Source organism: Diabrotica virgifera, chromosome 6 (assembly GCF_917563875.1).
Source record: "Diabrotica virgifera virgifera chromosome 6, PGI_DIABVI_V3a".
In the NCBI taxonomy this organism is placed as follows: domain Eukaryota; kingdom Metazoa; phylum Arthropoda; class Insecta; order Coleoptera; family Chrysomelidae; genus Diabrotica; species Diabrotica virgifera.
The window spans coordinates 198,312,671-198,339,955 of NC_065448.1; the positions used below are offsets into that span (position 1 = coordinate 198,312,671).

Below are 27,285 nucleotides of genomic sequence, written 5' to 3' on the forward strand. Positions count from 1 at the left end.
TTCCACAAAAATTAAAATTCATACAATAATTTTTTTATATTAGCATAAGTAATGATTTCAACAATTTTGACCGGTTTAGAATGAAAATTTTTGAAAAAAAGGTATAATTTAAAAAAATCAGAATTTTTAAAATGATCGTAATTTTCATTTTCTTTTGATAATAACTCCAAAAATACTTAATATACGTAAAAAATGATATAACCAAATTTTAGTTTTTTCTGTGTGATATATTTTACCTTTTTTATTATTTCTGTAGGGTAAAAAAACCGAGATAGAAACGTTTAAAGCTTAAATTTTGCTGCGAGAACCATGTAACCAGGGCCATTTAACCTTTTATTTTTAAAAAAGTAAGGGGTTTAAAAGATTAAATTCAACGTCGTTTAATTACCCTTGAAACAAACTTTCAAATGGTTTTTAGGTTAATCTGATATCCTAAAAATTAACGGAGTTATTTAAAAAAGAACATTAACATTTTTTGGAAAAAATTTTAGAAGATAAATTTTGAAACATTTTTGGAGCATAAATTTTAATGCTATCAACTTGTTCGAGGACTCATTTGATAGATATTTTTAAGTACTTTGTCAAACGTTTAATAAGTTTATGTTATAAAATGCATAATTTTCCCGTTATGTAAGCTTGAATACTTAGACTTGGGTACTCACCGAAAAAAATGTACATTCAATTACCAATAACTCACTTTCAGTTAACATTAAAAGGTTTTTTTAGTAAGAGGTTTATTTAATTTTTTATTAGCTAAAATTTTGGTAGGAATAATTTTTTTATAAAAACTTACAGTTTTTGAGTTATTTGTGAAAAATCGGTTAAAAACATGCATTTTTCTCACGAAAAATTAAAATCTTTGATATTTAATAACAAAAAAGTTTTGATTTATTTTAATAACTTTATATAACAAATTTTGCTTAGAATTTGTCCCTCTACCGAATTATGGGATTATTTTTAATAAAATAATTTTCACCCTTGAGAAGGGGTGGCACCCACCCCAGGGTAAAAGCGTAAGTTGGCATTATGTCACCTTTGTTCCTTGAGATATCCTCTAACCACTCACCAATTTTCCAGCAAATCGATGGAGGTTCAAATCGGAGGTAATAGCTCATATCTACCTTCAGTGACTGCACTAATTGGCCATTTTAGAACCAAGCCTTATTATTATAATAATCTACAGTGGCTGAAAAGGCCAATATCGATTTTTTGCGTTTTGTTTTGTCAATGTTATATTTAAAAAAAAGCTGTACAAAAAATAAAAAAAATGACATTGGCCCTTTTAGAACCAAGGTTTTACCGGGTGTCTACTTATATTTTCCCCCATTAACTGCCTATAACTTCTAAACGACTCAAGAGAGAAATATGAGGTTTTCGCTGAAATGTTTTATTTTAGTAAAAGTTTTATTTGAATAGATTGAATTTTTTTATATCTTTAAAAAAATGGCGGATTATGTAAAAAAACGTTGTTGACGTTTTTTTTAATGACACACCCAGTATATTTTTTTGTAAATCGAAAGAAGGATCATTCACCTATCCAGCGATATAAAGATTCTTAAAATTGGTGGTCAAATGATTGAATAATTAATTTTTAAAATGAGAGATGCAATGTGGAAATCACATACCGTAAAATGAGGCTACTTTGTGACACTTTTTTAGGTTTTGTCATGATATAGTACATTTTCGGTTTATTATAATTTTAAAAATACCACCTGAAAGCTCAATCTTTGTTCTATGTTCAGTGAAAATTATAATGCACTATAGGTACGTTATAAAAATCAAAACAATGTCAAAAAAGTTTTCACATAGTCGCCCCATGGGCGGAAGTTTCTTTGTGACACGTAAATTTTTCTGCGATATTTATATGGAATTCTAACTGTGTCACAAAGAAACACCGTGTGTTTTGTACAGACAACATTTTAATTTTAAATGGAAGAAACACATATTGTGTTAAAATATGTATAAATTTCTCTCAATTGAAAAATTAATTACTCAGTTATTTGACAACCGATTTTAAAAAACTTTATATCGCTGGATAGGTGAATGATCGTTATTTCAATTTACAAAAAAAATACTGGGTGTTCCATTAAAAATAAGTCAACAAATCGTTTTTTTTAATCCGCCATTTAATAAAAGCGATATAAAAAATTCAATTCATTCAAACACAACTTTTACGAAAATAAAACATTTCAGCGAAAAGCGCATATTTCTATCTTGAGCCGTTTAGAAGTTATAGGCAGTTAAAATGGGGGAAAATGTAAGTGGACACCTGGTATTATAATATTAGACTATCCAATAAAAACAAAAAATATTTTAACTTATTTGGCATATTTAAAGTCAAAATTTACCTCTTTACTTCGCAAGACAGACACTCTTCGCAATATTTTCCAGAATATCCTTTCTTGCATTTACACCGATTACATACACATATTCCATTATTGGAACAAATATCGTCATCACTGGAAGGTCTACAGTTTGATTCAGCTGTTTCACATTCACATGCATCTCCGGTATATCCAGGAAAACAGTCGCATCTACTGCAATTGCATCTTCCTTAAAATAAACAAAATTTTAGATAAAAAAGATGAGCACAAGCACAGGCGCCCATATAAAAATGTTTAGGGGTGGCAAACGTGAAGATGTTGCACATTACATTTTGTATACTTTGGATCACCATATATAATTTAAGGCACTAAGGCCAGGGGCCACGCCCTTGCACATTACATTTTGTATACTTTGGATCACCATATATAATTTAAGGCACTCTAAAAGCCAGGGGGCACGCCCCCCCTGCCCATGGGTATGGGCGCCCATGAGCACAAGATAAACAAGATAAAAAAATTGAAGGCACTCGTGGGAGTGCTGACAGAAGTGAAAACTTCTTATAGTATATAAATTACGAGTTCAGTGCTTTTTCCCCATCCAAAAATTCAATAATTTTCCCCCATCCAAAAACTGCACAACGTCCCTAAAGAAATTTTCACTTCAAAATGTATTTAGTCGAAGCGATGACGGTCGCTAATTTAATAATTTTTCCCCATCCAAAAAGTGCTCAACGTCCCTCAAGAAGTTTTCGCTTCAAAAATATATTTCAGCGAAGCGATGACGGTCGCTAATTTAATGCTTTTTTCCATTGAAAACGTGCAACGTCCCTAAAGAAGTTTCACTTCAAATATGTATTTAGTCGAAGCGATGCCGGTCGCTAATTTATTATTTTTTCCCAGCCAAAAAGTGCACAACGTCCCTAAAGAAGTTTTCACTTCAAAAATTTATTTCGTACAAGCGATGACGGTCGCTAATTTATTACTTTTTCCCAGCCAAAAAGTGCACATCATCCCTAAAGAAGTTTTTACTTCAAAAATGTATTTCATCGAAGCGATGACGGTCACTAATTTAATCATTTTTCCCCATCCAAAAAGTGCACAACGTCCCTCAAGAAGTTTTCACTTCAAAAATTTATTTCATCGAAGCGATGGCGGTCGCGATGACGGTCGCTAATTTAATACTTTTTTCCGTCCAAAAAGAGCACAACGTCCATAAAGAAGTTTTCACTTCAAATGTTTATTTCGTCGAAGCGATGACGGTCGCTAATTTATTACTTTTTCCCATCCAAAAAATGCACAACGTCCCTAAAGAAGTTTTCTCTTCAAAAATTTATTTCTCAGAAGTGATGACGGTCGCTAATTCAGTACTTCTTCCCCATCTAAAAAGTGCATAACGTCCCCAAAAGAAGTTTTCATTTAAAAAATTTATTTCGCTCGATGACGTTCGCTAATTTAATACTTTTTCCCGATCTAAAAGATGCACAACGACCCTCAAAAAGTTTTCACTTCAAAAATTTATTTCTTCGAAGCGATGACGGTCGCCAATTTAATACTTTTTCCCATCCAAAAAGTGCACAACATCCCTAAAGAAGTTTTCACTTCAATACATATACGTACAAAATTTATTTCGCGGAAAAGGTGACGGTCGCGATGACGGTGGTGAAATAAATCTTTTTTCCCCATCCAAAAATAGGTTTTACATTTATTTTAAATTTAAATACTTCTATACAATTTATGTATAGATACGTACAAAATTTATTTCGCCGAAGGGATGACGGTCGCGAAATAAATCTTTTTTTCCCATCCTAAAATAGGTTTTACATTTATTTTAAATTTAAATACTTCTATCCAATTTATATATACATACATACAAATAATATATAGCATAAGCGATGGCGGTCGCAATGACGGTCGCGAATTAAATGTTTTTCCCCTATCCAAAAATCGCACAACGTCCCTAAAGAAGTTCTCACTTCAAAAATGCCGCATATATAATGATAATTTTCTTTAAATAAACACATAGGAGGTAACTACTGTATTAGTGAAACACTGAACTAATATACAATGTGTTTACGTAACTTGGAACCAAATGGGAAACTTGTTTATTATTAATTTTACAAAAAAGTTGTTCCTTATAAAAAGCTCTTCATGGTCTAACATCTAAGATGCAACTATCACTACTATAAGATTTCAAATTTTATCAAGTTTATACGATCTATCTAAAAAATATGAATTTCGCTCAAGAGTAAAGTACTTTTATATTTTACAATATCGAATATTGTTATTATGAAAAGTCGTTTGTAATTAAAAACTATGTTTTAATATGTAATTACATCCTTCCAATCGAAAAAAATTGCAAATTTTTCTGAAATTAGCGATACCCAAGCAACATAATTTTAAGTACAATTTTCGATCTTATGAAATATAAAGGTCTTTACTCCTGAGCGAAATTCATATTTTTTGCATTACTCGTGTAAAATTTGATCTGATGGGTGCATCTTAGGTTTTAGACCATGTAGAGCTTTTTATGAAGAATAACTTTTTTTCGTTAAATTATAAATTAATGATAAAAATGATGTTGGGTATCGGTAATTTGAAAAAAATTTGCATTCTTTTTCAATTAGAATGATGGAATTACAAATTAAAGCATAGTTTTTAATTACAAACAACTTCTCATAATAGCAATTTTCGATTTTTGTCAAATATGAATTTACTTTTTTACTCTTGAGCGAAATTAATATTTTTTGACATCATATTTTGATAAAATTTGATTTCTGATGGTTGGATCTTGAGGTTGCAGAGCTTGGTTTTTAGAGCAAAAGTTTTCTTTAGGCGTTTTTTCTCTGCTTTCCTTGACTTCATATTTGTCATTTTGTTGAATTTACTTCACGTTTCTGTTTGTATGTTTTAAGATTTTGTATTTGAGGGAAGTCCACTGATAAGCAGTTTGAGCTTTTTCTTCCTCTAATGGAAAGGCTATCCATTATATTTTGGTTTTTCATTATAGTTTTCCAAGAGATGGGTGAATTTTCTGCAATCTACAGGACTTTTGTTCGAATGAGAGTTTTCCTTCCGTTTTTAGAGATTTTATTGACTGTGTACTTCCTTTATGTTAGTTCCTCCGTTATTCTCATCCGTGATTTGGCTACTATCATTTTCACTGGTGTTCATTGTTTCTTCCTTATCCGTATTGGCAGGGAAGGGAATTCTTCTCTGTTTTGTTCTCTGGATGATGTTAGATTCTCTCGGAGAAGGAACAATTTTCGATCTATATCAATTAACGTTTAGTTGAAGCTACAAGAAAAGATATCTTTATATAGATAACTTTATACAGTATGTCCCTGCAAGTTGTATTCATATGGAAAACTTTTTTATTGTTAATTTTACGAAAAAAGTTATTCTTTATAAAAAGTTCTGCATGGTCCAAAACACAAGATTCAACATCAGATATCAAATTTTATGAATGTTATACGAGATATGTCAAAAAGTTTGAATTTCACTCAAGATTAAAGTAGCCAAGTAGCTTTATTTTTCACAATATTGAAAATTGCTATTATGAAAAGTTGTTTGAAATTAAAAACTATATTGTAGAAGAGATAACGGCAGTTTTGTTTTAATTTGATTCAGAGTTGGACCACCATCTCCAGATAGCTATTTCTGCATCTCATGCGTCCTCGGTGGAGCTATGCAGTCACAACTCTAAACATTAACAATCCTGCTTATTTAAGGCAAACCATCGCGATGCAATGATTCCACCTTTTGAGACGCAATCTAGCGACATCTCTCGCAATACGAGGAAAACAACGAAAAGCCCCAGATACAAAGTTTACTACTTTTTAAACGATTAGAATAATTGAAATTAAAAATATAATAAACAATATTTTAAATCTAAGACTTTTCGCTAATAAACTGCTTTCTGGTTGCATCCTGTATCTTAGGTTTTTACAATATATAAACACAGAGACGACGAAAATAGGAGAAAGCAAATAGAGGACACTTTGGCCACGTATTTACCTTCCCTTCGTCAAGAAAAAGTACCGAAAGACAGTTTATAATACTTAATTCTGAGTAAAGATGAAAAAGAGATAACGGCAGTTTTGTTTTAATTTAATTCAGAGTTGGACCACCATCTCCAGATAGCTATTTCTGCATCTCATGCGTCCTCGGTGGAGCTATGCAGTCACAACTCTGAAACAAACATTAACAACCCTGCCTATTTAAGGCGAACCATCGCGTTGCAATTACATCCTTCTAATTGAAAAAATTTTTTTTTGAAAAATTATGGATAACTAACTTTTTTACTTTTATTATTAATTTTACGAAAAAAAAGTGATTCTTAATAAAAAGTTCTGCATGGTCTAAAACCTAAAATACAACCATCTTATGTCAAATTTTATTAATTTTATACGAGGTATGACAAAAAATATGAATTTCGGTCAAGAGTAAAATACGTTTATTTTTCACAATATTGAAAATTGTTATTATGAAAAGTTATTTAGAATTAAAAAATATGTTTCAGTATGTAATTACATCCAGGCCCGATTCTATAAATGGGCACGCTGGGCACGTGCCCAGGGGCGCACGAGCCTGGGGGCGCCAAGAGGGCGCAAGAAAAAAAATAATAAAAAAAATAAAAATTTTAATAATAGTTTAAAATAAACAAATATTTTCTGGAGATCGCGGCAAATTGTAAACAAAAACTACGAATAGCGATTTAATCATTGGGAGGGTATCAGCGTAAAATACACCACCACAACCCGACCTCAACGCCGCGCCCGCGCCGGTCCTAGACGACGGAACAAAGCGGAAGCGCGCCGCTCTACATGTGTCTATTTTTAGCCCGCCCGCCTCCCCCCACCATCCTCACCACAACATCCCTTTTGTCTCTTGACTCCACAGTCAGGTATTAGACACTGGACAGTCTATTGTGGCGTGGTCTTTCCACGGTTGCGCTGTTTGTTTACGTGCATCGTGCATCAGTTCTTTCAGTCGAGCGCTTCGCTGCTTCTTTTTTGATGTGATTGGTGACTAGTGAGTGTAGTAGGCTACTATGAGTGAGAAAAAGAAACCTAGTGGCGCTGAATTCCGTAAACGTGCAAATCAGAGAATAGCGCAAGAGGCGATCTTCCTAAAAAAGGTTCCTAGAATAAGTAATTTCTTTAACGTTGTATCTGATGTTCATACGAGTCAACATAATTCTAATGACAAAAATGTTGACACTCAAAAAAGCTTGCCTCAAAATGAAGCTTCTGCCTCATCATGTTCAGATAACATAAATCCAGCTTCAAATGATCAGAATTTTTGTTCAGCTTCTGAACTATCCTTACCATCCACCACATCTCGTACACATCATTCGCCTAGTAGGCCTAAGCAGGTTACCGTAGAACCACTAAACCCATATTCTAGAAATAGTTTTGATTTTACACTAGATGATCCGGCCACTTGGGACACAAAAAACGATGAACAAGTTCTTCAAATAATCAATTCAAATGTCAAGCAAGATTTGCAAGCAGATTTTTCAAAGTCAGAACGGTACTATAAAAATGATGTTAAAAAAAACCGTAAGCTTTCAGTAAATTTGTTTTCAGGCGAAATCCCGAACGGAGAACGTTTTAGAAGAGATTGGCTTTTGTATTCAAAATCCACTGGTTGTGTATTTTGCATTCCATGTCTTCTCTTTCAACCAGAAAATAAAAGAACTTCTTTTTGTGAAGGTTTCTGTGACTGGAAACATTCATTAACTTTAGCCAAGTCACACGAACAATCAAATGACCACAGGATTAATGTCCTTAAATTAATTTCAAGAAAAAAGTCTCTTTCCGTAGAGTCCTTGGTCTCTTCACAGCATCAACAAGAGGTGAAGTATTGGAGAGACGTTCTAACTAGAATAGTGACAGTTGTAAAATTTTTGGCATCTAGAGGACTTCCGTTTCGAGGTGACAATCAAGAATTAGGTTCAACTTCCAATGGCCTTTATTTAGGATGCCTTGAGCTAATTAGTGAGTTTGATCCATTCTTAGCACAACATTTCACTAAATACGGCAATAAGGGTAAAGGAAATGTATCATACTTGTCATCAGACGTATGCAATGAATTTATTACCGTCATGAGCAACGAGGTGCCTCGTACAATAATTGATGAGATTAATCAAGCACGATATTTTGCCCTGGTTGTTGATTCGACACCTGATGCGTCACATAGTGACCAGCTGGCGGTAGTTTTACGGTATGTGTCCCTAAAAGATGCTTGTGCCACAGAGCGGCTTGTAAAACTCTTGCCACGTATATCGCACAAGTCTGAAGGTCTTGAAGAGGCAATCCTTTTGTCTCTTCAAGATCTGAAACTGGACATTCGAAATTGTCGTGGCCAAAGTTATGACAATGCATCAAACATGTCGGGCCCTTACAGTGGATTACAGTCAAGGATTAAACGAATAAACCACCTTGCAGATTATGTTCCGTGCGTCGCACATTCCCTTAATCTTGTAGGCAGCTATGCGGCCGAAAAGGCTTGTGTGGAGGTTGTAATCTTTTTCAACTTTGTTCAAAACCTCTTCAATTTTTTTTCAGCATCTACGCATAGATGGAATGTCCTAAAAGCATTAATAGGGAAGAGCAATGATGGAAAACCACAAAAAGAAAAGAAAACTCTGATGTTAAAATCCATGAGTGACACTAGGTGGTCAGCCAGGTCCGACGCACTACTTGCTTTGGTTACCAGCCATAAAGAAATCAAAGCTGCCCTTGAAGATTTGATTAAGGATAAAACACAAACACCAGACACACGGCTGACAGCAGAAGGGTTTGTTAAAACCTTGGAGAATTTCCAAACAGTTCTTTTAATTGTAATTTGGAATGATATCTTGCAAAGAGTGGACAAAGTTAGCAAAACGTTGCAAACAGAAGAATTAGACCTACTTGGTGCTACAAAAGAGCTTGAGTCTTTATCGTTGTTCTTAAACGAGAAAAGTGAAAAATTTGATGACTTTGAAGCTGAAGCTTTGAAAATGGCTAATTTAAGTACCCCTTCTTATGACAGAGCAAGAAAACGTACCATGTTTTTTGATGAACAAAGGGATGAACAGTTTGAGAAAATGGATCCTAGAACAAGATATAGAACTGGAGTTTTCAAACCCATTTTCGACCATCTAGTAGTGCAGCTCAGTAGCCGGAAAAATAGTTACGAAAATCTAAGTAAAAGATTTGAAATATTCAGTCAACTTCACGAGAAGAAGTATGAAGATCTAGTGGAACAAGCTAAAAAGGTTGCTCAGTACTACTCCAATGACATTTGCGAAAATGACTTCGTACAAGAGTGTCATCACTTTCAAATGTACATGAAGGCTGAGAAACTGAAGAGAATAAGAGACTGCTACTCATACATCAAAGAAAATAGTTTAACAAGCACATTTCCGAATTTGGAAGTAGCCATTAGGGTGTATTTGACTCTGCCAGTTACAAACTGTTCGGCAGAGAGGAGTTTTTCGGCCTTGAAGAAAATCAAGTCAGAAAATAGAAGTACAATTGCAGATGAAAAGCTAAACAGCTTGATGTTACTGTGCACTCAAAGTGACATAACCTTGAAACTTGACTGTGATAAACTGATTTCCACATTTTCAAACTTGAAAATGCGGAAGAAACCAATGTAAATAGAAACCGATGAACTGATGAACTTACAACAAAGATAATATAACATGAAAGTGTGATGTTATTATTAATATTGAACTAGTATATCAAGATGTAATGTTATAAAGGCAGAGTACAGTGTATATAGTAGAATAATAATTACAATTATAATAATAAGGGTGGGAGGGTGGTCCGTGATACCGTAGTAACAAAACCTATTGATTATTATGCTAATCTGTTATTGTTTAAGCGTCAATAACGGTTTTGTTTTGTTTTACGGTTGCCGGTTGCCAGTCCGGGACGCATATTTACAGATGCTTGCGTGTGTAGACACCAGGGTGTTGAAATCAGTTAGGGTTTGGAGAAACGGTACATTTACAGATGCTAGCACGTGATGACACCACGGTGTTGAAACCAGTTAGGGTTTGAAAAAACAGTACGTTTACAGACGCTAGCGTGTGTTGACACTAGGGTGTTGAAATCAGTTAGGGTTTGTAAAAACAGTACATTTACAAATACTAACAGATTTGGACACCAGAGTGTTGAAACCAGCTAGCTTTTTTAGTGGTTATACATGCATAGATGCTAACGGCTATTGACTTTGATTTTATATATCTACTGTTGTGGAAAAATATTTAAGTGATTTAGGTATTAATAAATAATTAAACGTTGTTGGGATATAAACAATAATATATTAACACAAAAAACAACATAAAAAATAATGTTGTTCTGAAGCTATGTGCTTGTGGCATTTTTATAATTAACTATTTAGATGGGAAATAAGCCACAATTAAATTAAAAAAAGATAATTTTATTAACGTTTCGACGCCCAAATCGGGTGTCGTTGTCAAAATACAAAATACGTACTACTAAATTAAACAAAAATGTTGTTGTTTAGTAAAAAATACTTTAAAATGTATAATATATGTATGAATTGCCAATATAAATGAGTCAGATTAAATTAAAATTACTAGTAGAATTTTTTACTAAGCAACAACATTTTTGTTTAATATACAGGGTGTTTGGTAAAGAATGGGCCATAGCTTAACCTCAGGTTCCTGAGGTTAAAATAGGCCGATTTAAGCTAACTTACTTTAGTACAAAGTTTATAATATCCGAGATACAGGGTGTCAAAGTTAAACTTTTTTTTTATTTATTATTGAATATTTCCTGACAGATATGAGATAACAACATGGAATTTGGTACGTGGGGTTTTTTTGGGTCGAGAAAACTAAATTTCCTACCAAAAATTATGTATTGCCCAAAGGGCGCCACATACGCCTTTCAGCACTTATTTATTACGTTAAAATTTTTTATCCCTCACTCTGTATAACTTTGACATTAAAATTTTTATTCTCCTATTAGTTTTACTTAAAAAAGCTATACTTCTTTCATCTCTCTAAACTCAACCGTTTTCGAGATAAACGCATTTTAAATCTGCGATACACCATCATTTTTAGCATAATATCATTGTAGTTACACCCGAAAAATAACTTAAAACCATAATAATTGTGCCAGTTCTCAAATGTATGGCATTGCATCGCAAATTCCATTTGAAGAAATTTGCTATACATTTGTGGATAATTTTATGGTTTTAAGTTATTTTTCTGGTGTAACTACAATGATATTATGCTAAAAATTATGTTGCACCGCAGATTTAAAATGCGTTTATCTCGTAAACGGTTGAGTTTAGGGAGATGAAAGAGGTATACCTTTTTTAAGTAAAACTAATAGGGGAATACACATTTTAATGTCAAAATTATACTGAGTGACGGATAAAAAAAAATGGAACGTATTAAATGAGTGCTGAAAGGCGTATGTGGCGCCCTCTGGGCAACACATAACTTTTGGTAGGGAATTTAGTTTTCTCGTCCCGAAAAACCCCCACATACTAAATTTCGTGTTGATATCTGATGCCTGTCAGGAAATATTCAATAATAAATAAAAAAAAGTTTAACTTTGACACCCTGTATCTCGGTTATTATAAACTTTGTATTAAGGTAAGTTAGCTTAAATCGGCCTATTTTAACCTCAGGAACCTGAGGTTAAGCTACGGCCCATTCTTTACCAAACACCCTGTAGTAGTATTTTTTATTTTGACAACGACACCCGATTTGGGCATCGAAACGTTAATAAAATTATTTTTTTCAATTTAATTGTGGCTTATTTCCCATCTAAATAGTTAATTATAAAAATTCCATAAGCAAATAGCTTCAGAACAACATTATTTTTTATGTTGTTCTTTTGTGTTAATATATTATTGTTTATATCCCAACAACGTTTAATTATTTACTAATACCTAAATCACTTAAATATTTTTCCACAGCAGTAGGTATATAAAATCAAAGTCAATAGCCGTTAGCATTTATGCATGTATATTAATTACTAAAAAAGCTAGCTGGATTCAACACTCTGGTGTCCAAATCTGCTAGTATTTGTGCCTGTACTGTTTTTCCAAACCCTAACTGATTTCAACACCCTAGTGTCAACACACGCTAGCGTCTGTAAACGTACTGTTTTTCCAAACCCTAACTGATTTCAACACCGTGGTGTCAACACGCGCTAGCATGTGTAAATGTACTTTTTTTCCAAACCCTAACTGATTTCAACACCCTGGTGTCTACACACGCAAGCATCTGTAAATATGCGTCCGGGACACGGCGGGTCCATAGGTGGTGGATAATGGAATATTCTCTATTTGTAAAGAGAATAGGGGTTAGATCCCCCCCGAACCAAAACTGGCAAATAAGAAAAAAAGTACAAGAAAAAGCGGAAATCTATTTCGAAATATGGCGCTAGTGGCCGGGTTGTGTTGGCGTATATTTGGTGGTTGGGAGGGGGGGGGGGCGCTTGTCAAAATGGTGCCCATAGCGCCAAAGACCCTAAAAACGGGCCTGATTACATCCTTCTAATTGAAATATTGTGAACTATAAAGGTATGTACTTTACTTTTGATCTAAATTTATCTTTTTTGACATACCTCGATTACCTCGTATAAAATTGGTAAAATTTGATATAAGATGGTTGTATTTTAGGTTTTAGACCATCCAGAACTTTTTATTAAGAATCACTTTTTTTCGTACAATTAATAATAAGAGTTATCTGAATTGAATAACTGTAAATAATGTTGTCCATAATTTTTCAAAAAAAATATTTTTCAATTAGAAGGATGTAATTGCATTAGAATATAGTTTTTAATTCCAAACAACTTTTCATAATAGCAATTTTCAAGATTGTGAAAAATAAAGCTACTTTACTCTTGAGTGAAATTCAAACTTTTTTTGATATACCTCGTATAACATTTATAAAATTTGATATCTGATAGTTTAATCCTGGGTTTTGGACCATGCAGAACTTTTTATAAAGAATAACCTTTTTTCGTAAAATTAACAATAAGAAAGTTTTCCATATGGACACAACTTACAGGGACATAATGTAGAACTTCACATCTTTATAGTACCTATTTATATTTTTGAAACAGAAGAAAATATATCTGACAAAATTTTAATATATGTACTGTATAAACCAAAACACCGAAATGCAACGTATGCAAATGAGAATATAGAATGCATGTTTCTAAATTTATTTAAATAGACTTTAATTCTTTTGTGGGAATAAACCACAATGGATTTTAATAATGTTTTTTTACTTTTGACGTTTTAATTTCCCATCCTTATAATCGAATGAGGAATTTTTTGAAAACGATTTCCAGGTTAGAAATCCAAACGTCAAAAACAGAAAAATGTATTTAGATTTTATGTATTGTCTTACCTCTATTGGAACATAGTAAACCGTTTGCTCGTTTACACGAAAAGTTATCGCATTGACAATATTTTCCATAATATCGTTGACCATATCCCCTGGGAATTTCATTGCATGCACATTTTCCACACTCGCAGATTCCTGCTCCTATAAAAAATAACCTTTATTCACAAATCAATCATTAACATAATCGATGTTTGGATTTAGGGAAATGGTGGAAATACTATGGTCATATTCACGCCCATCTGTCCGCCCGTCCGTCCGTAGACGCAACTCCTCCGTCATTATACCTGATAGAATGACAAGTGAGGTGTCGAATGGTATTCAAATGGTAAAGATCAGAAATTTGACATCGGACTTTTTGTTTAAAGTTTCAACCGAAAGTATCGTTTTAAAGTCAACGAACTAGTATAAGCGATATATTATTCGACATGCCTTAGCAAGACGAGAACAAATATAGAGATACTTTTGTTTTTTATATAATTTTCGGTTAAAATGTTCTAACCGGAAGTGTCATATATTATAGTCGCAGAAATAGTACCTAAATGTGACGTATCAACATAATCGTATTGAAGAGTCGAGCTTGAATCTTTAGTTCCGGTTTTGAAGTCATTTCCGCTAAACAATTATAAACAAAAGTTTAGGTAAAAATGACTCAAAATTAGTGAAATTGTATATTAATCGAGGCAAAATTTCACGAAAATTTCAAATATGTATCTACTTCCGGTTCTACTTTACTAGGACTTACGAAGTCAAATTAGTTGTTTATCTAATAAAATATGCATGTACCTAATAATAAAAAAATACAAATAACTTAGAAAAAAGTATTCATTTTGTCTACAAAAATATTTACAATATCTTCATATTTTATCTCTTACATAGAGCTCCATTTTTCCGGCCCCTTTTGATTTCCCGGGAATATGGAAATTTACAAATAAAGAGAAGAATCGTTTTTTTAATGTATTATTATTTTTCAATGCAATTAATAATAAAACATATAAATTTGATTAAATATTATACATTTTCAGAAAAATTCAAAAATTTAAAAGAAAATTCAAAACTTTATAGGAAAGAAAAATAGGAAAATTATAAAAGTGTGTTTAATCTGAATTTTCGTTGTTTTTATTATTGAAATAAGTTTAAGAAAATAATAAATTGTTCAGTGTTTAATCTTTCCGGTTGGCTCCTTTTTTTGTATAGTTTGCTGAAGTTATAAACACACATTCGCTTTCTGTTGATGAAGGTCAGAACGTCTGATGCTTTTTAGTGCAGTGAGTAATTTTTTAAATGTCCGGTCAGCTGATTTGAATTGTCGTACAACGCGACCTCTTTTTTAATGACCCTTTACAATTCTTCATAACCATAAATTTAGGTAATTCAAAATAAATATTTACCTTATAATAATTCTGGACGCTTCAAAATGAATCAGATCGGTTACATAAACAATATAATGTTTATGCTGACCGAGATGATACATTCTGATTTAACGCCAAAATTGGAAGGTTTGACATATAATTGAAAAAGAAAATATAAAAAAGCAGAATACTTTAAAATTATTATTAAGCAGACAGAGATAATAATTATAACTTTTACTTTTCAAAGCTTCTCATTTCATAAGGTGGATTCAAAAAGAAGCCACAAAATCTCAAATAAACATGATACTATAAATAACAAGATAATATATTGCGCATCTCGAGGAGAAGGGAGTCGTGACGTAACTTGAGACCCAAGTTCGTAATGGTTCGTAATGACCGATTGATTTCCGATTAGTTTGAATTGCTCGCGGTTGTATAGTCCAGGTTGTATGGTCGCCCCCGTTAGGTAAATTATTTTAATTCGATTTTTTTTGCACAAACTTACTAAAAAAGAGTTCCTTATACAATTTTTTAAACAATTTTTTTAAACAAATTCAAAACATTACTTTTTTCGATTTGTTCAATTTTCTTAGATTTTTTGGATCATTATAATAGACCTAGATGCCGCGTATCAAAAAAAAGTTGATTAATAGCAAGCTGAAAATCTGTTAATAGCTTAACGATGTCTAGTCGGACAAACTTTGATGTAATGGAACACTGGAACAGGGGAAGTTTTAATTGTGGAACAGTTTAAAAATATGGAACGTCAGATTACGAAAACGTCCCAAATATTTTGTCGGGCAGAACATCCAATTGATTTGTTACCCTTTCATTAAACTCTCGTGCAAAAATCAGACTGCTATTACTAACCAACATGATTTCTGTCATTTGACATGTTCTTCGTGTTCCACTCATTAAAATGCCCAGTTGGTGATAAACACCAGTCTGATTTTTGCATGAGGGTTTAATGAAATGGTAACAAATCAATTGGAAATTCTGTCCGACAAAACACATGGAACGTTTTCGTAATCTGACGTTCCAAATTTTTAAACTGTTCCACAATTAAAACTTCCCATCTTTCAGTGTTCCCATACATCAAAGTTTGTCCGACTAGACACCGTTAAGCTATTAAGAAATTTTCAGCTTGCTATTAATAAACTTTTTTTAGTAAGCGGGATCCAGCAAAAAAGGATAAGCGGGATAAGCAAAAAAGGTCTCTTGTGATTTTTCTCTAAAATTTATTTTTGTCGAGTTATACGCGATTTAATATTTGAAAAACGCGAAAATCGCCATTTTCAAGGCTTAATAGCTCAGTTAAAAATTATTACTATGAAAGTTAGAAGGTGACCAAATCAAAGTTTAAAGTCCACCCTACAAAATCCTGAAGAAATTTTTGTCATTATTTTAATACTAAGCTGTTATTTTTAATTATTAACAATGAGCGCTAACTGCATATAGGCGGCCTCAATAGTGAGTGCGAAAGAGATGTACCATTCCGGCCGTCTAATGGTGCATCTCACTTGCACTCACATTGACGGCTGCCTCACTTAGCGCTCTTGGTTAACAATTAAAAAAAACAGCTCAGTAATAAAATAATGACAAAATTTCTTCAGAATCCTGTAGGGGGGCTTTCACCTTTGATTCAGTCGCTTTTTGACTTTCATAATAATAATTTTTAACCGAGTTATTCGCGTTTTTTTAATTTTAAATCGAATATAACTCAACAACAGTCAATTTTAGAGAAAAATTACAAGAGACCTTTTTGGCTCATAATGACCCAAAGAATAAAAAAAATTATACGAAGTGAAAAAATTGATTTTTTGAAGTGAAAAAATAGATTTTTTGAATTTGTTTAAAAAAATTGTTTAAACAATTTTCCGACCGCGGCACCTCCCGACACTCTGTATATTTGTTATAAGCAACTCTTTTTAAGCGAGTTTGTGCAACAAAATCGAATCGGAATATGTTACCTAACGGGGGCGACGATACAGCCTGGACTATAAGCTAACATCAAGAATTCAAATTCCGGTCTCCAGTTACGTCATGCGATGCGCGAACTCGGACGTATTTGCGCTACGGGAAGATACTATCTTGTTATTTATAGAATCAGATCGGTTACATAAATAATAGAATGTTTATGCTGACCGAGATGATACATTCTGATTTAACGCCAAAATTGGAAGGTTTGACATATAATTGAAACAGAAAATATACAAAAGCAGAATACTTTAAAATTATTATTAAGCAGACAGAGATAATTATAACTTTTACTTTTCAAAGCTTCTCATTTCATAATGTGGATTCAAAAAGAAGCCACAAAATCTCAAATAAATACAAATTTAACGAATTTATAAGTGAAAACGTATGTTTACTGCACGGTAACTTTTAAAACAACTGTGTGAGTGACGTAGTTCGCGCCAAGGAGGATCCGCCCACGACTGCGCGCCATCCTATCTCTGGTTAAGTGTATAGTGGGCGTGAATAATTCAACGTTTTCACATTTTTTCAAGATTGCGCATATTTCATACGTTTTTATTAGCATACTTGCCTAAAATTTAGTAATAAGTATAGGAATAAGAATTGTATTTATACAAACGTTAAGTCAAAAACAACACATTATATTTATTTTTTTGGTAGTATCTACGCTCTATTCAAACACATTTAAAAAGAAATGCTTAAACATATTTTGTGATTACTTGGTTAGTTTTTAAGTTATTTATACAAATTTATTTGGTCTTCTAAATATGATTTTTAATTTTAATTTGTGGGTAGTTATTTTGAAATTTCTTGGACAAAAAGTTGTATTTACATATATAGTAACTTCTGTGTAAAGTTCAGATTTTTTCCTTTTTTAATTTGAATAAAATAAGAAAAACTGGCCGTTATTTATATTGGTTTCTATATATCCCGCCAGCGATTAGGTACTCTGTGAGTGACGTCATGCGCACGGCAGACGAAAACTCGTTCATGGGATCATCTGGGCCTGATGGTCATTCGTAAAATAAGGTTCTCCCTCTCTCTTACCCCACCACCTTCGCCTCGCTGCATTACGCAGTGGAGAAATCTGGCAACACCGCCTTATGTGTACCTATATAAAAATTAAAATATAACTATTAAACTAATAATCGATATTTTTTGTAAATAATTAGCTGGTACTTTAAACTCACTTTTACGCTTTGAAAGAATTAAAAAAATTATAAACAACGTAGTCATCGTATGTTTACTTTGCTGTTTCATAATTTTTTTGCAAATGGTTGCAAAAAAATTTTAAAGCATTCATTTTCAAAATATTTGAAATATGCATTTTAACTATTTTTTAAAATTAGAATATAATAAAAACTTTCTGAGAAACGTTAATTTGTTTATAACTATTTTTTTTTAACATTGAAAGATTATGCAAAAAATAAAAAATTTATATTTTGTCAACAAAATGTTAAATAGGCATCTCATCTTTATAAGATTTCAAAGTTTGATCAGTGTATCATAATTATTTTGGTTATTATTGCGACAGTAAATTATTAATTAACAATTGAATTGTTGCTAAAATATTCGTTCAATTTTCACTAGCTTCTGGAACTATAATCTAAACCAAGAAGGCTTTTAAGTTACCAAATTATTTAATTATTGGTAGATAAATACTTATCTAAAACTTTATTTGAAAATTAAAGATTTTGTTGGGAAAACCCGCAAAAAAATTGTCATTTTTTTCAACAAAGAATTGATCTCGTGAAGTGTCATTCCTGATCAATATTTTGCTTAACATTGTCGAAAAGAAAATGACAATTCGCAAATTATTTATCGGAGTTGTCAGCTACATTGTAGCTTAGCAACACTAGATTATTATTATGATTTCGAACTTGTGCAAAAATGTATAGTGATTTACATAAAATTGGCTACAAAATTAAGCATGTTTTGAAAAACTTTAATTTTATTTCGGTTTATGGGGTTTTAGAACAAGCAAAACATTTATCAGACATGACATTTTTCGCTAAAATTGAAAATAAAAAAGTTTTTCCTCTTGGGCACTCCATCCGTGGACACACTGTATATTGTTGGGGCATATAATTATTACTAAATTATCTATTTTTTAATATTTAAACATCCATTTTTATGTAAAATCGTCCAATAAATACGATGGTTTAATCATTTTGGTCTGCATCTGAGACTCTTCAATTTGTTATGAGATGTCGCTGTATCGCGTCTAATGGGTAATTTGAATTATTTTTCAGATTCCCTTTAAAATGATGGTGGAGCTATTTTTCGATTCAGAGGTGTGCACGCTAACAAAAGCTACTGAGGACGCCTGAAATGGTAGAAACAACCTGTCTAGCGGGTGTGCAACCCTCTGAATCGAAAACAAGCAAAACCATCATTTATTATTTTATTTCCTTTACTCGGTTTGAGTACTGAAAGTTCCTCTGCTGTCCTTTTCCTAGACGAATGAAGGCGGAATGTGATCGTTTTCCTTTCGTGTTCTATATTCGTCGTCTGCTGTCTTATTAATTGAAAAAGTCGCAGATTAAGGATGTACCAGTAAGAACTTTCAACGCGAAAAGTCTCAGGTTTAAATCACTATTTACCATTTTAATTTTTATTAAATTGATGGATTCTGCATCTGAGACTCTTCAATTTATTAAAATATTACTAAAAGATTTTTAAATCGAAAACTTACTGGTCCATTTCCTTGGTAACACCTCCAAGGCTTCTAATATTTGCAAGCCAAATGGATGCTGAAGCGAAGAAGACAAGAGGGAATTCAAAAAACTTACAATTCACGACCCCGTCTGTTCAGCTGGTAAATTCCAACAGAAAATGGACCTAGTTACTCGAAGGAGTAAAGACCAACATAAAAATAAAATAAAAATTTTATTTTTAATTCAGTTGCAATGCGAAGGCAAAACAATCTTACTTTTCAATTAGAATACGGAGCGCAGTCCAGTCCTCTGAATCGCAATTTTCGGCTCTTATTGGAGCCTCATCGGAGAGAACCTAGGCTTGTTCTCCATACTCCAACTGATCAGCACCGAGAGCCTTTCCCACCCATTGCAACTGAAGTGAAAATATTAGGTGACTAGCGTCATCTGGCAATTAAAAGATGAAGTTTTCGATCCTAATAGCATTATTAATAATATTTAAAAAATATTAAAATATTACTAAAAGATTTTTAAATCGAAAACTTACTGGTCCATTTCCTTGGTAACACCTCCAAGGCTTCTAAAATTTGCAAGCCAAATGGATGCTGAAGCGAAGAAGACAAGAGGGAATTCAAAAAACTTACAATTCACGACACCCTCTGTTCAGCTGGTAAATTCCAACAGAAAATGGACCTAGTTACTCGAAGGAATAAAGACTAATATAAAAATAAAATAAAAATTTTATTTTTAATTCAGTGGCAATGCGAAGGCAAAACAATCTTACTTTTCAATTAGAATACGGAGCGCAGTCCAGTCCTCTGAATCGCGATTTTCGGCTCTTATTGGAGCCTCATCGGAGAGAACGTAGGCTTGTTCTCCATACTCCAACTGATCAGCACCGAGAGCCTTTCCCACCCACTGCAACTGACGTGAAAAGGTGACAAGCGTCATCTGGCAATTAAAAGATGAAGTTTTCTGAACTCAGAAAATTCAGAAATTGTAAGTCATTTTCTGTTGGAATTTACCAGCTAAACACACGGGGTCGTGAATTGTTTTTGAATTTTTTTGAATTCCCTCTTGTCTTCTTCGCTTCAGCATCCATTTGGCTTGCAAATTTTAGAAGCCTTGGAGATTTTACCAAGGAAATGGACCAATAAGTTTTCGATTTAAAAATCTTTTAGTAATATTTTAATATTTTTTAAATATTATTAATAATGCTAATGCTATTAGGATCGAAAACTTCATCTTTTAATTGCCAGATGACGCTACTCACCTAATATTTTCACTTCAGTTGGAGTGGGTGGGAAAGGCTCTCGGTGCTGATCAGTTGGAGTATGAAGAACAAGCCTACGTTCTCTCCGATGAGGCTCCAATAAGAGCCAAAAATTGCGATTCAGAGGACTGGACTGCGCTCAGTATTCTAATTGAAAAGTAAGATTGTTTTGCCTTCGCATTGCAACTGAATAAAAAATAAAATTTTTATTTTATTTTTATATTGGTCTTTACTCCTTCGAGTAACTAGGTCCATTTTCTGTTGGAATTTACCAGCTGAACAGACGGGGTCGTGAATTGTAAGTTTTTTGAATTCCCTCTTGTCTTCTTCGCTTCAGCATCCATTTGGCTTGCAAATTTTTGAAGCTGTGGAGGTGTTACCAAGGAAATGGACCAATAAGTTTTCGATTTAAAAATCTTTTTCTACAACCGTGTTAAAAATGCAATTTTTAGCACTCCATACGAGCGTTAAAAATGCTACTTTAAGGCACTAGTGTTTTAAAATATTTTTAAGGCACTGCAGTTCGTATTGACCGTATATACAATTTTGATGTAATGTCAAAAAAATATAAAAATGGAATGTCAGTAACGTTCAAGTAAAATTTTTTGTAGATATTGTCCTGTAATTACGTTTGTAGAAAAAATATTGTATGATATGCGTGTTAAAAGTACATTTTTAAGGCACTCATGTGAATTGCAGAACTCGCTATCGCGTGCCTTAAACGTGTACTTTTAACACTTATATCATAAATAACTATTTAGTAATATTTTAATATTTTTTAAATATTATTAATAATGCTATTAGAATCGAAAACTTCATCTTTTAATTGTCAGATGACGCTAGTCACCTAATATTTTCACTTCAGTTGCAGTGGGTGGGAAAGGCTCTCGGTGCTGATCAGTTGGAGTATGGAGAACAAGCCTACGTTCTCTCTGATGAGGCTCCAATAAGAGTCGAAAATTGCGATTCAGAGGACTGGACTGCGCTCCGTATTCTAATTGAAAAGTAAGATTGTTTTGTCTTCGCATTGCAACTGAATTAAAAATAAAATTTTTATTTTATTAAAAAATAATCCATTGCTTTTGTGCTTATTTTTATTTATACATTGAGTTGAACGTGTTAGGGTTTTCATATAAAATTGGTTATAACTTTGTAAATACCATGTATAACATAACAAACCTTTATTTTTTTGTAATGGAGAAGTTAAGAAGATTTAGAATATAAAATAAAATACAGGGTGTTCCATTAAAAAAAACATACTTTTGGTATGTCACTCACATGTTATCGACCACCCTGTAACATTCTAACTAATTTTGTAATGTGAAGCCCAAAGTTGGCTACAATTTTTGTTATTAACTTTTATTGCTATCTATTACTATAACGGATCTACGGAGGTTTATCAAACTAATCAATCACCCTGTAGATAGTAACGAGATCATAAAACCAACTGTATATGTTTTCAATTTTAAATACCTGAACACACTTCATTACTTTCTTCTTGCACACACAGATCTGCTTTCAGGTCACAATCACAGTATTTGCTCGTCTTCCAGCATGTTAAATCTGATGTGTCTGTATCAGGGCGACAATGAGGAGCTTGTCTGCCAGTTATCTAAAAATATATTTGATAATATTATTATGTTAGAATGTTGTACAAGATATTAAGTAAATGTATAGTAAAAAACGCAAATCAGTCAGAATGTGCAACCAAGTGGCGGTATCAATGTTTGGTATAAATGTTGAAGAAATTCGAGAAGCAGCTTTAAAGATAATATTTTTTAACACCCCGCTAATTATTGTAAATTAGTCATTTTAGAGCTTACACTAAACACTTAGATATTAGTACAGTTAAAATAATTAGTCGGCAAATATTACCCAAGAGCAATTAAATGTTTTTTCTACTTTTAAGGACAAAAAAGCAATTTACTATCTTTACTGGGAATAAACTAGAAGTTTACTTTAAAATATGTTTATTTTGATATTTCAATTTCTACTACTACGATACAAAAAAACAGGTCCATGTCACCAGCCCCCCTTTTTCGATTTGAGGGTCGAAAAAAAGCTCATTCGTTTGTATTGCGTTAGTACTGGATTGTATCACCCTTCATTCGTTTGTACTGCCCCCACCCTTTTTAATCTGCCTGGAGGGGCTGGTGACATGCTATCCTCCCTTTTTCGATCTGGGGGCCCGGGATGCGTATGTTCGTTTGTACTGCGTTAGTATTGGATTGTACCGCCCTTATTTGGTTTGTACTGCCCCCACCCTTTTAAATCTGTCTGTCACCCCTTCTCGGGGGTGAAAATTATTTTATTAAAAATAACCCCATAATTCGATAGAGGGGCAAATTATAAGCACAATTTGTTATATAGAGTTATTCAATTAAATCAAAACTTTTTGAGTTATTAAAGATCAAAGATTTTAATTTTTCGTGAAAAAATGTATGTTTTTAACTGATTTTTCATAAATAACTCAAAAACTATAAGTTTTTATAAAAAATACAATCTTACTAAAATTGAAGCTAGTAAAAAATGAAATAAACTACTTACTAAAAACACCTTCTATTTTTAACTAAAAGGGAGTTATAAGTAATTGAATGTAAATTTTTTTCGACGAGTAGTCAAATCTACGTATTCAATCTTAAATAACGGGAAAATGGTACATTTATAACATAAATGTAGGTTTTCTTTAAAGACAATCGTAATAAAAGTCCGTTTGATGTTTAATAGTTTTAATTAATAAAATAGATGTCTAAATTATTGTTACTATTAAATTATCGAAATATAAAAGTACTTGTGTAATTGCGACCAAAAATCTTACATGTTCTTACTCTTACAAAAGGGAAATGTATTTATAAATAATTTGCGTCTAATCAATATAATACCCGTCTAAGTATTATCCCTTAACCTAAGAACATAGGTCCGTCGCGTTTATGGTGTTATCATCGACTAAATGTATTCGTTCCCACACAACCAAAATTCCCTTACTGCTAATCTTCCCATTTTCATGGTTTAATTCGCTTTCGCGGGAACTAGCCTATTAGTAATAAAAATTGGGTCAAAGGGCTCTACTTTGTTATTTTTATGTCTTAAAAATAAACAGAAACTGCTCACTTAAACTACCCCTCGATTGGATACGCCCACCCATCTGTGCATTAAAGCCTCGCCGACAACCGCTCGTTTCGTGTTTGTAAATATTAATAATTAAGAAAATGATATACAGGGGAATTTAAAATATAAGGTAAACTATTTACAATCCTACATTCGGCCATCCTGTTCGAATTCGACCCGAATTCCGTTTAGTTACCTATCCGCGACTTCATGTACTCTGCACACGTTGAAGTGCTTTGAAGTCCACCATGGTATCCAGATTTCTTTACCTCGTAACTGTCATTTGGATTCACTTGTACTACCACGTACGGTCCTAAATATTTCTTCTGCAGTTTGAGTCCTTCACCAAACTGTGTTTTCTTGATTGCCAATAAGTTCTCCTTTTTGTACTTTCTCGGCCTTTTTCTTCGTAGATCATATCTGCGTCTATTTTCCTCTTGAATTTTGAGTAACTGACGTCGACTCTCGTTTCTCAGCATCTCTCTATCTTCATCAAATTGTTTAATTATCTCCTGTTCTATGATCTCCTTCATCCTCAGATCTTCTTTGTTCTTCATCTTCGTTCCGAACAGTACTTCAAACGGCGTCGACTTTATGCTTCTTTGTTCGCAATAGTCTTCGAATTCCTTCGCCGTAAATACGGTACCTCTGTCAGATATTATACGGAGCGGATTTCCGAAATCCTTTTGATGTCTCTTCACGCATTCTAGAACTTCTTTTTTGCTTCTAAGTATACATTTAACGCAATTCCCTATACAGTGCTCGATTTTTTCTCCAAGCTTTGGAATGTAACATTCTCTTTGAATTAAATCTTGTGTTTTTGTTACAGCAAAATGTCCTACCTCGTGTAAGTTTCTAATTACTTCTGTTTGCATTCTTTTCGGAATGACTAACATGTCCTTGCTGTCTTCGTATTTAGACAGAATATTGTTTTTTATAAAGAAGTCCTGGTATGCTTCCGTCATCTTTGTCTTGTCAGGTTCGTAACTTTTGACTACTTCCTCTACATCCGTCTTTATTTTTTTATCTTCTGTATGGTTCATCTGAAAATCATTATTGACTGTCAGCTCGCTAATTATTGTAATCCTCCTTATAAAAGTATCTACTCTTTTTTTAGATAAAATTATTCCGTCTTCGGTTATTGTAACTTCTGCTTGTCTCAGTATATTGTTTCCAAGAATAATTTCAACGTCTAGTGCTTCTTTTGGAATAACATGAAATAAAATATTAAAATCCTCTCCTTGAATTTCTACCATTTTATTAAATGAACCTAAAGTTTTAACTCTCGTACCTCCTAATCCACTTAAATCTAATATATTTTGTGAAAGAATCACGTCATCAAAATATTTTTCAAAACTATCTTCTCGTACTGAACTAATGTCACTTCCTGTATCCAATAATGCACGTAGTGATAATTTTCCAACCTTCAATGTTACCGAGTTTTTATACCCCAAGTTAACAACATTTACATAAGTTGATGGTTCTTCTTCTTTCTCATTGCATCGAAAAGACCTGTGTCCAAACTGATTGCATCTAAAACATTTTACTCCCTTGGCTTTGTCAGGACAATCCATCGATCTGTGTCCCTCAATTCCACAATTGAAACATTTTTCTTCCTTTTTATTCCTACTTTGAGGCGCTCTTCTTTCATCTCGTCTTACTTCCTCGTTCGTCCACGTCTTTTTATGCGTCTCGGTTTTAACTGATTTTTGCGTCGTCTGTTTTTTAATCAATTCGTACAGTTTAATCTTCTCTTTAAAGTCATTGAAATTTTTTGCACCATAAAGTATTACTTTATTAGCAGGGTCGTCCATAATTCCCTCAATTATATACTGCATTTTAACAAGGTATATACTTAATTAGAATAAACAATAAAAAAAAATAAAAATAAAAAGATAGATTATCTTTTAACTAAAAAGTTAGATTATTTTTTCCCCTGTGCAAATTGTACTTGTGAACTGTAGAATTGTAGTCGCTTTTACTTTAAAATTATCAATATTTACTACAAATACTAACAAAGTTATGAGTTATTAAAATAAATGAACAGAAACAAACAATGAAAAAAAACAAAAAGAAGTTAATCGTTAAATAATTTATGATAGTTCTCAACATTCACTGTTTATCGTCAAAAGTTCCAGTTCACAGCTCCTCGAAAAAAATAATCTTTGGTCAGATTTCTAATTTCCAGACACAAGACCAAAGTGTCTTGACTATTTTTAAAATATTGGAACAAACACACCTGATTTCTCCTTGTTAATACTGCTTGCTATGATTGCGTCTCGTCGTCGTCGTCGTCTTCACTGCCCAAACAGCCGTCGTATTTGCCTAACAGTGTCGTCTACACTGTACTAGCCTGCTACTCCACCAACACAACCATTCACCAACAGTTTACAAAGTCCGGAAGTCACCAATAGTTTAAAAAAGTCCGAAAATCACCAACAGTTTCCACGTTTCCCGAACAGTCATAAACAGTTTCCAAAAATTACGTCACGTCAATTGAGCCGATTTTTTAATTACACGTCACTTTACGGTATTTCGCGAACTTTATAACGAAATTGTCTTTCTTAGATCCGCGGTTTGAGCCCCCAAAATGTAGGTTTTCTTTAAAGACAATCGTAATAAAAGTCCGTTTGATGTTTAATAGTTTTAATTAATAAAATAGATGTCTAAATTATTGTTACTATTAAATTATCGAAATATAAAAGTACTTGTGTAATTGCGACCAAAAATCTTACATGTTCTTACTCTTACAAAAGGGAAATGTATTTATAAATAATTTGCGTCTAATCAATATAATACCCGTCTAAGTATTATCCCTTAACCTAAGAACATAGGTCCGTCGCGTTTATGGTGTTATCATCGACTAAATGTATTCGTTCCCACACAACCAAAATTCCCTTACTGCTAATCTTCCCATTTTCATGGTTTAATTCGCTTTCGCGGGAACTAGCCTATTAGTAATAAAAATTGGGTCAAAGGGCTCTACTTTGTTATTTTTATGTCTTAAAAATAAACAGAAACTGCTCACTTAAACTACCCCTCGATTGGATACGCCCACCCATCTGTGCATTAAAGCCTCGCCGACAACCGCTCGTTTCGTGTTTGTAAATATTAATAATTAAGAAAATGATATACAGGGGAATTTAAAATATAAGGTAAACTATTTACAATCCTACATAAACTTATTAAACATTTGACAAAGCAC

At 32.9% G+C, this 27,285-nt stretch overlaps 1 protein-coding gene across 1 annotated transcript in view; it reads right to left on the reverse strand.

Annotated features, from left to right (window-relative positions):
- LOC126887123 (integrin beta-1-like) overlaps nt 1–27,285 on the reverse strand; it is a 75,006-nt gene that overhangs the window by 18,116 nt on the left and 29,605 nt on the right. The window contains exons 2-4 of the mRNA XM_050654481.1: nt 22,446–22,584; nt 13,720–13,857; nt 2,349–2,553 (exon numbers count right to left, since the gene is read on the reverse strand). Coding sequence (XP_050510438.1) covers nt 2,349–2,553; nt 13,720–13,857; nt 22,446–22,584 — 482 coding nt within the window. The remainder of the gene's footprint in view (nt 1–2,348; nt 2,554–13,719; nt 13,858–22,445; nt 22,585–27,285) is intronic.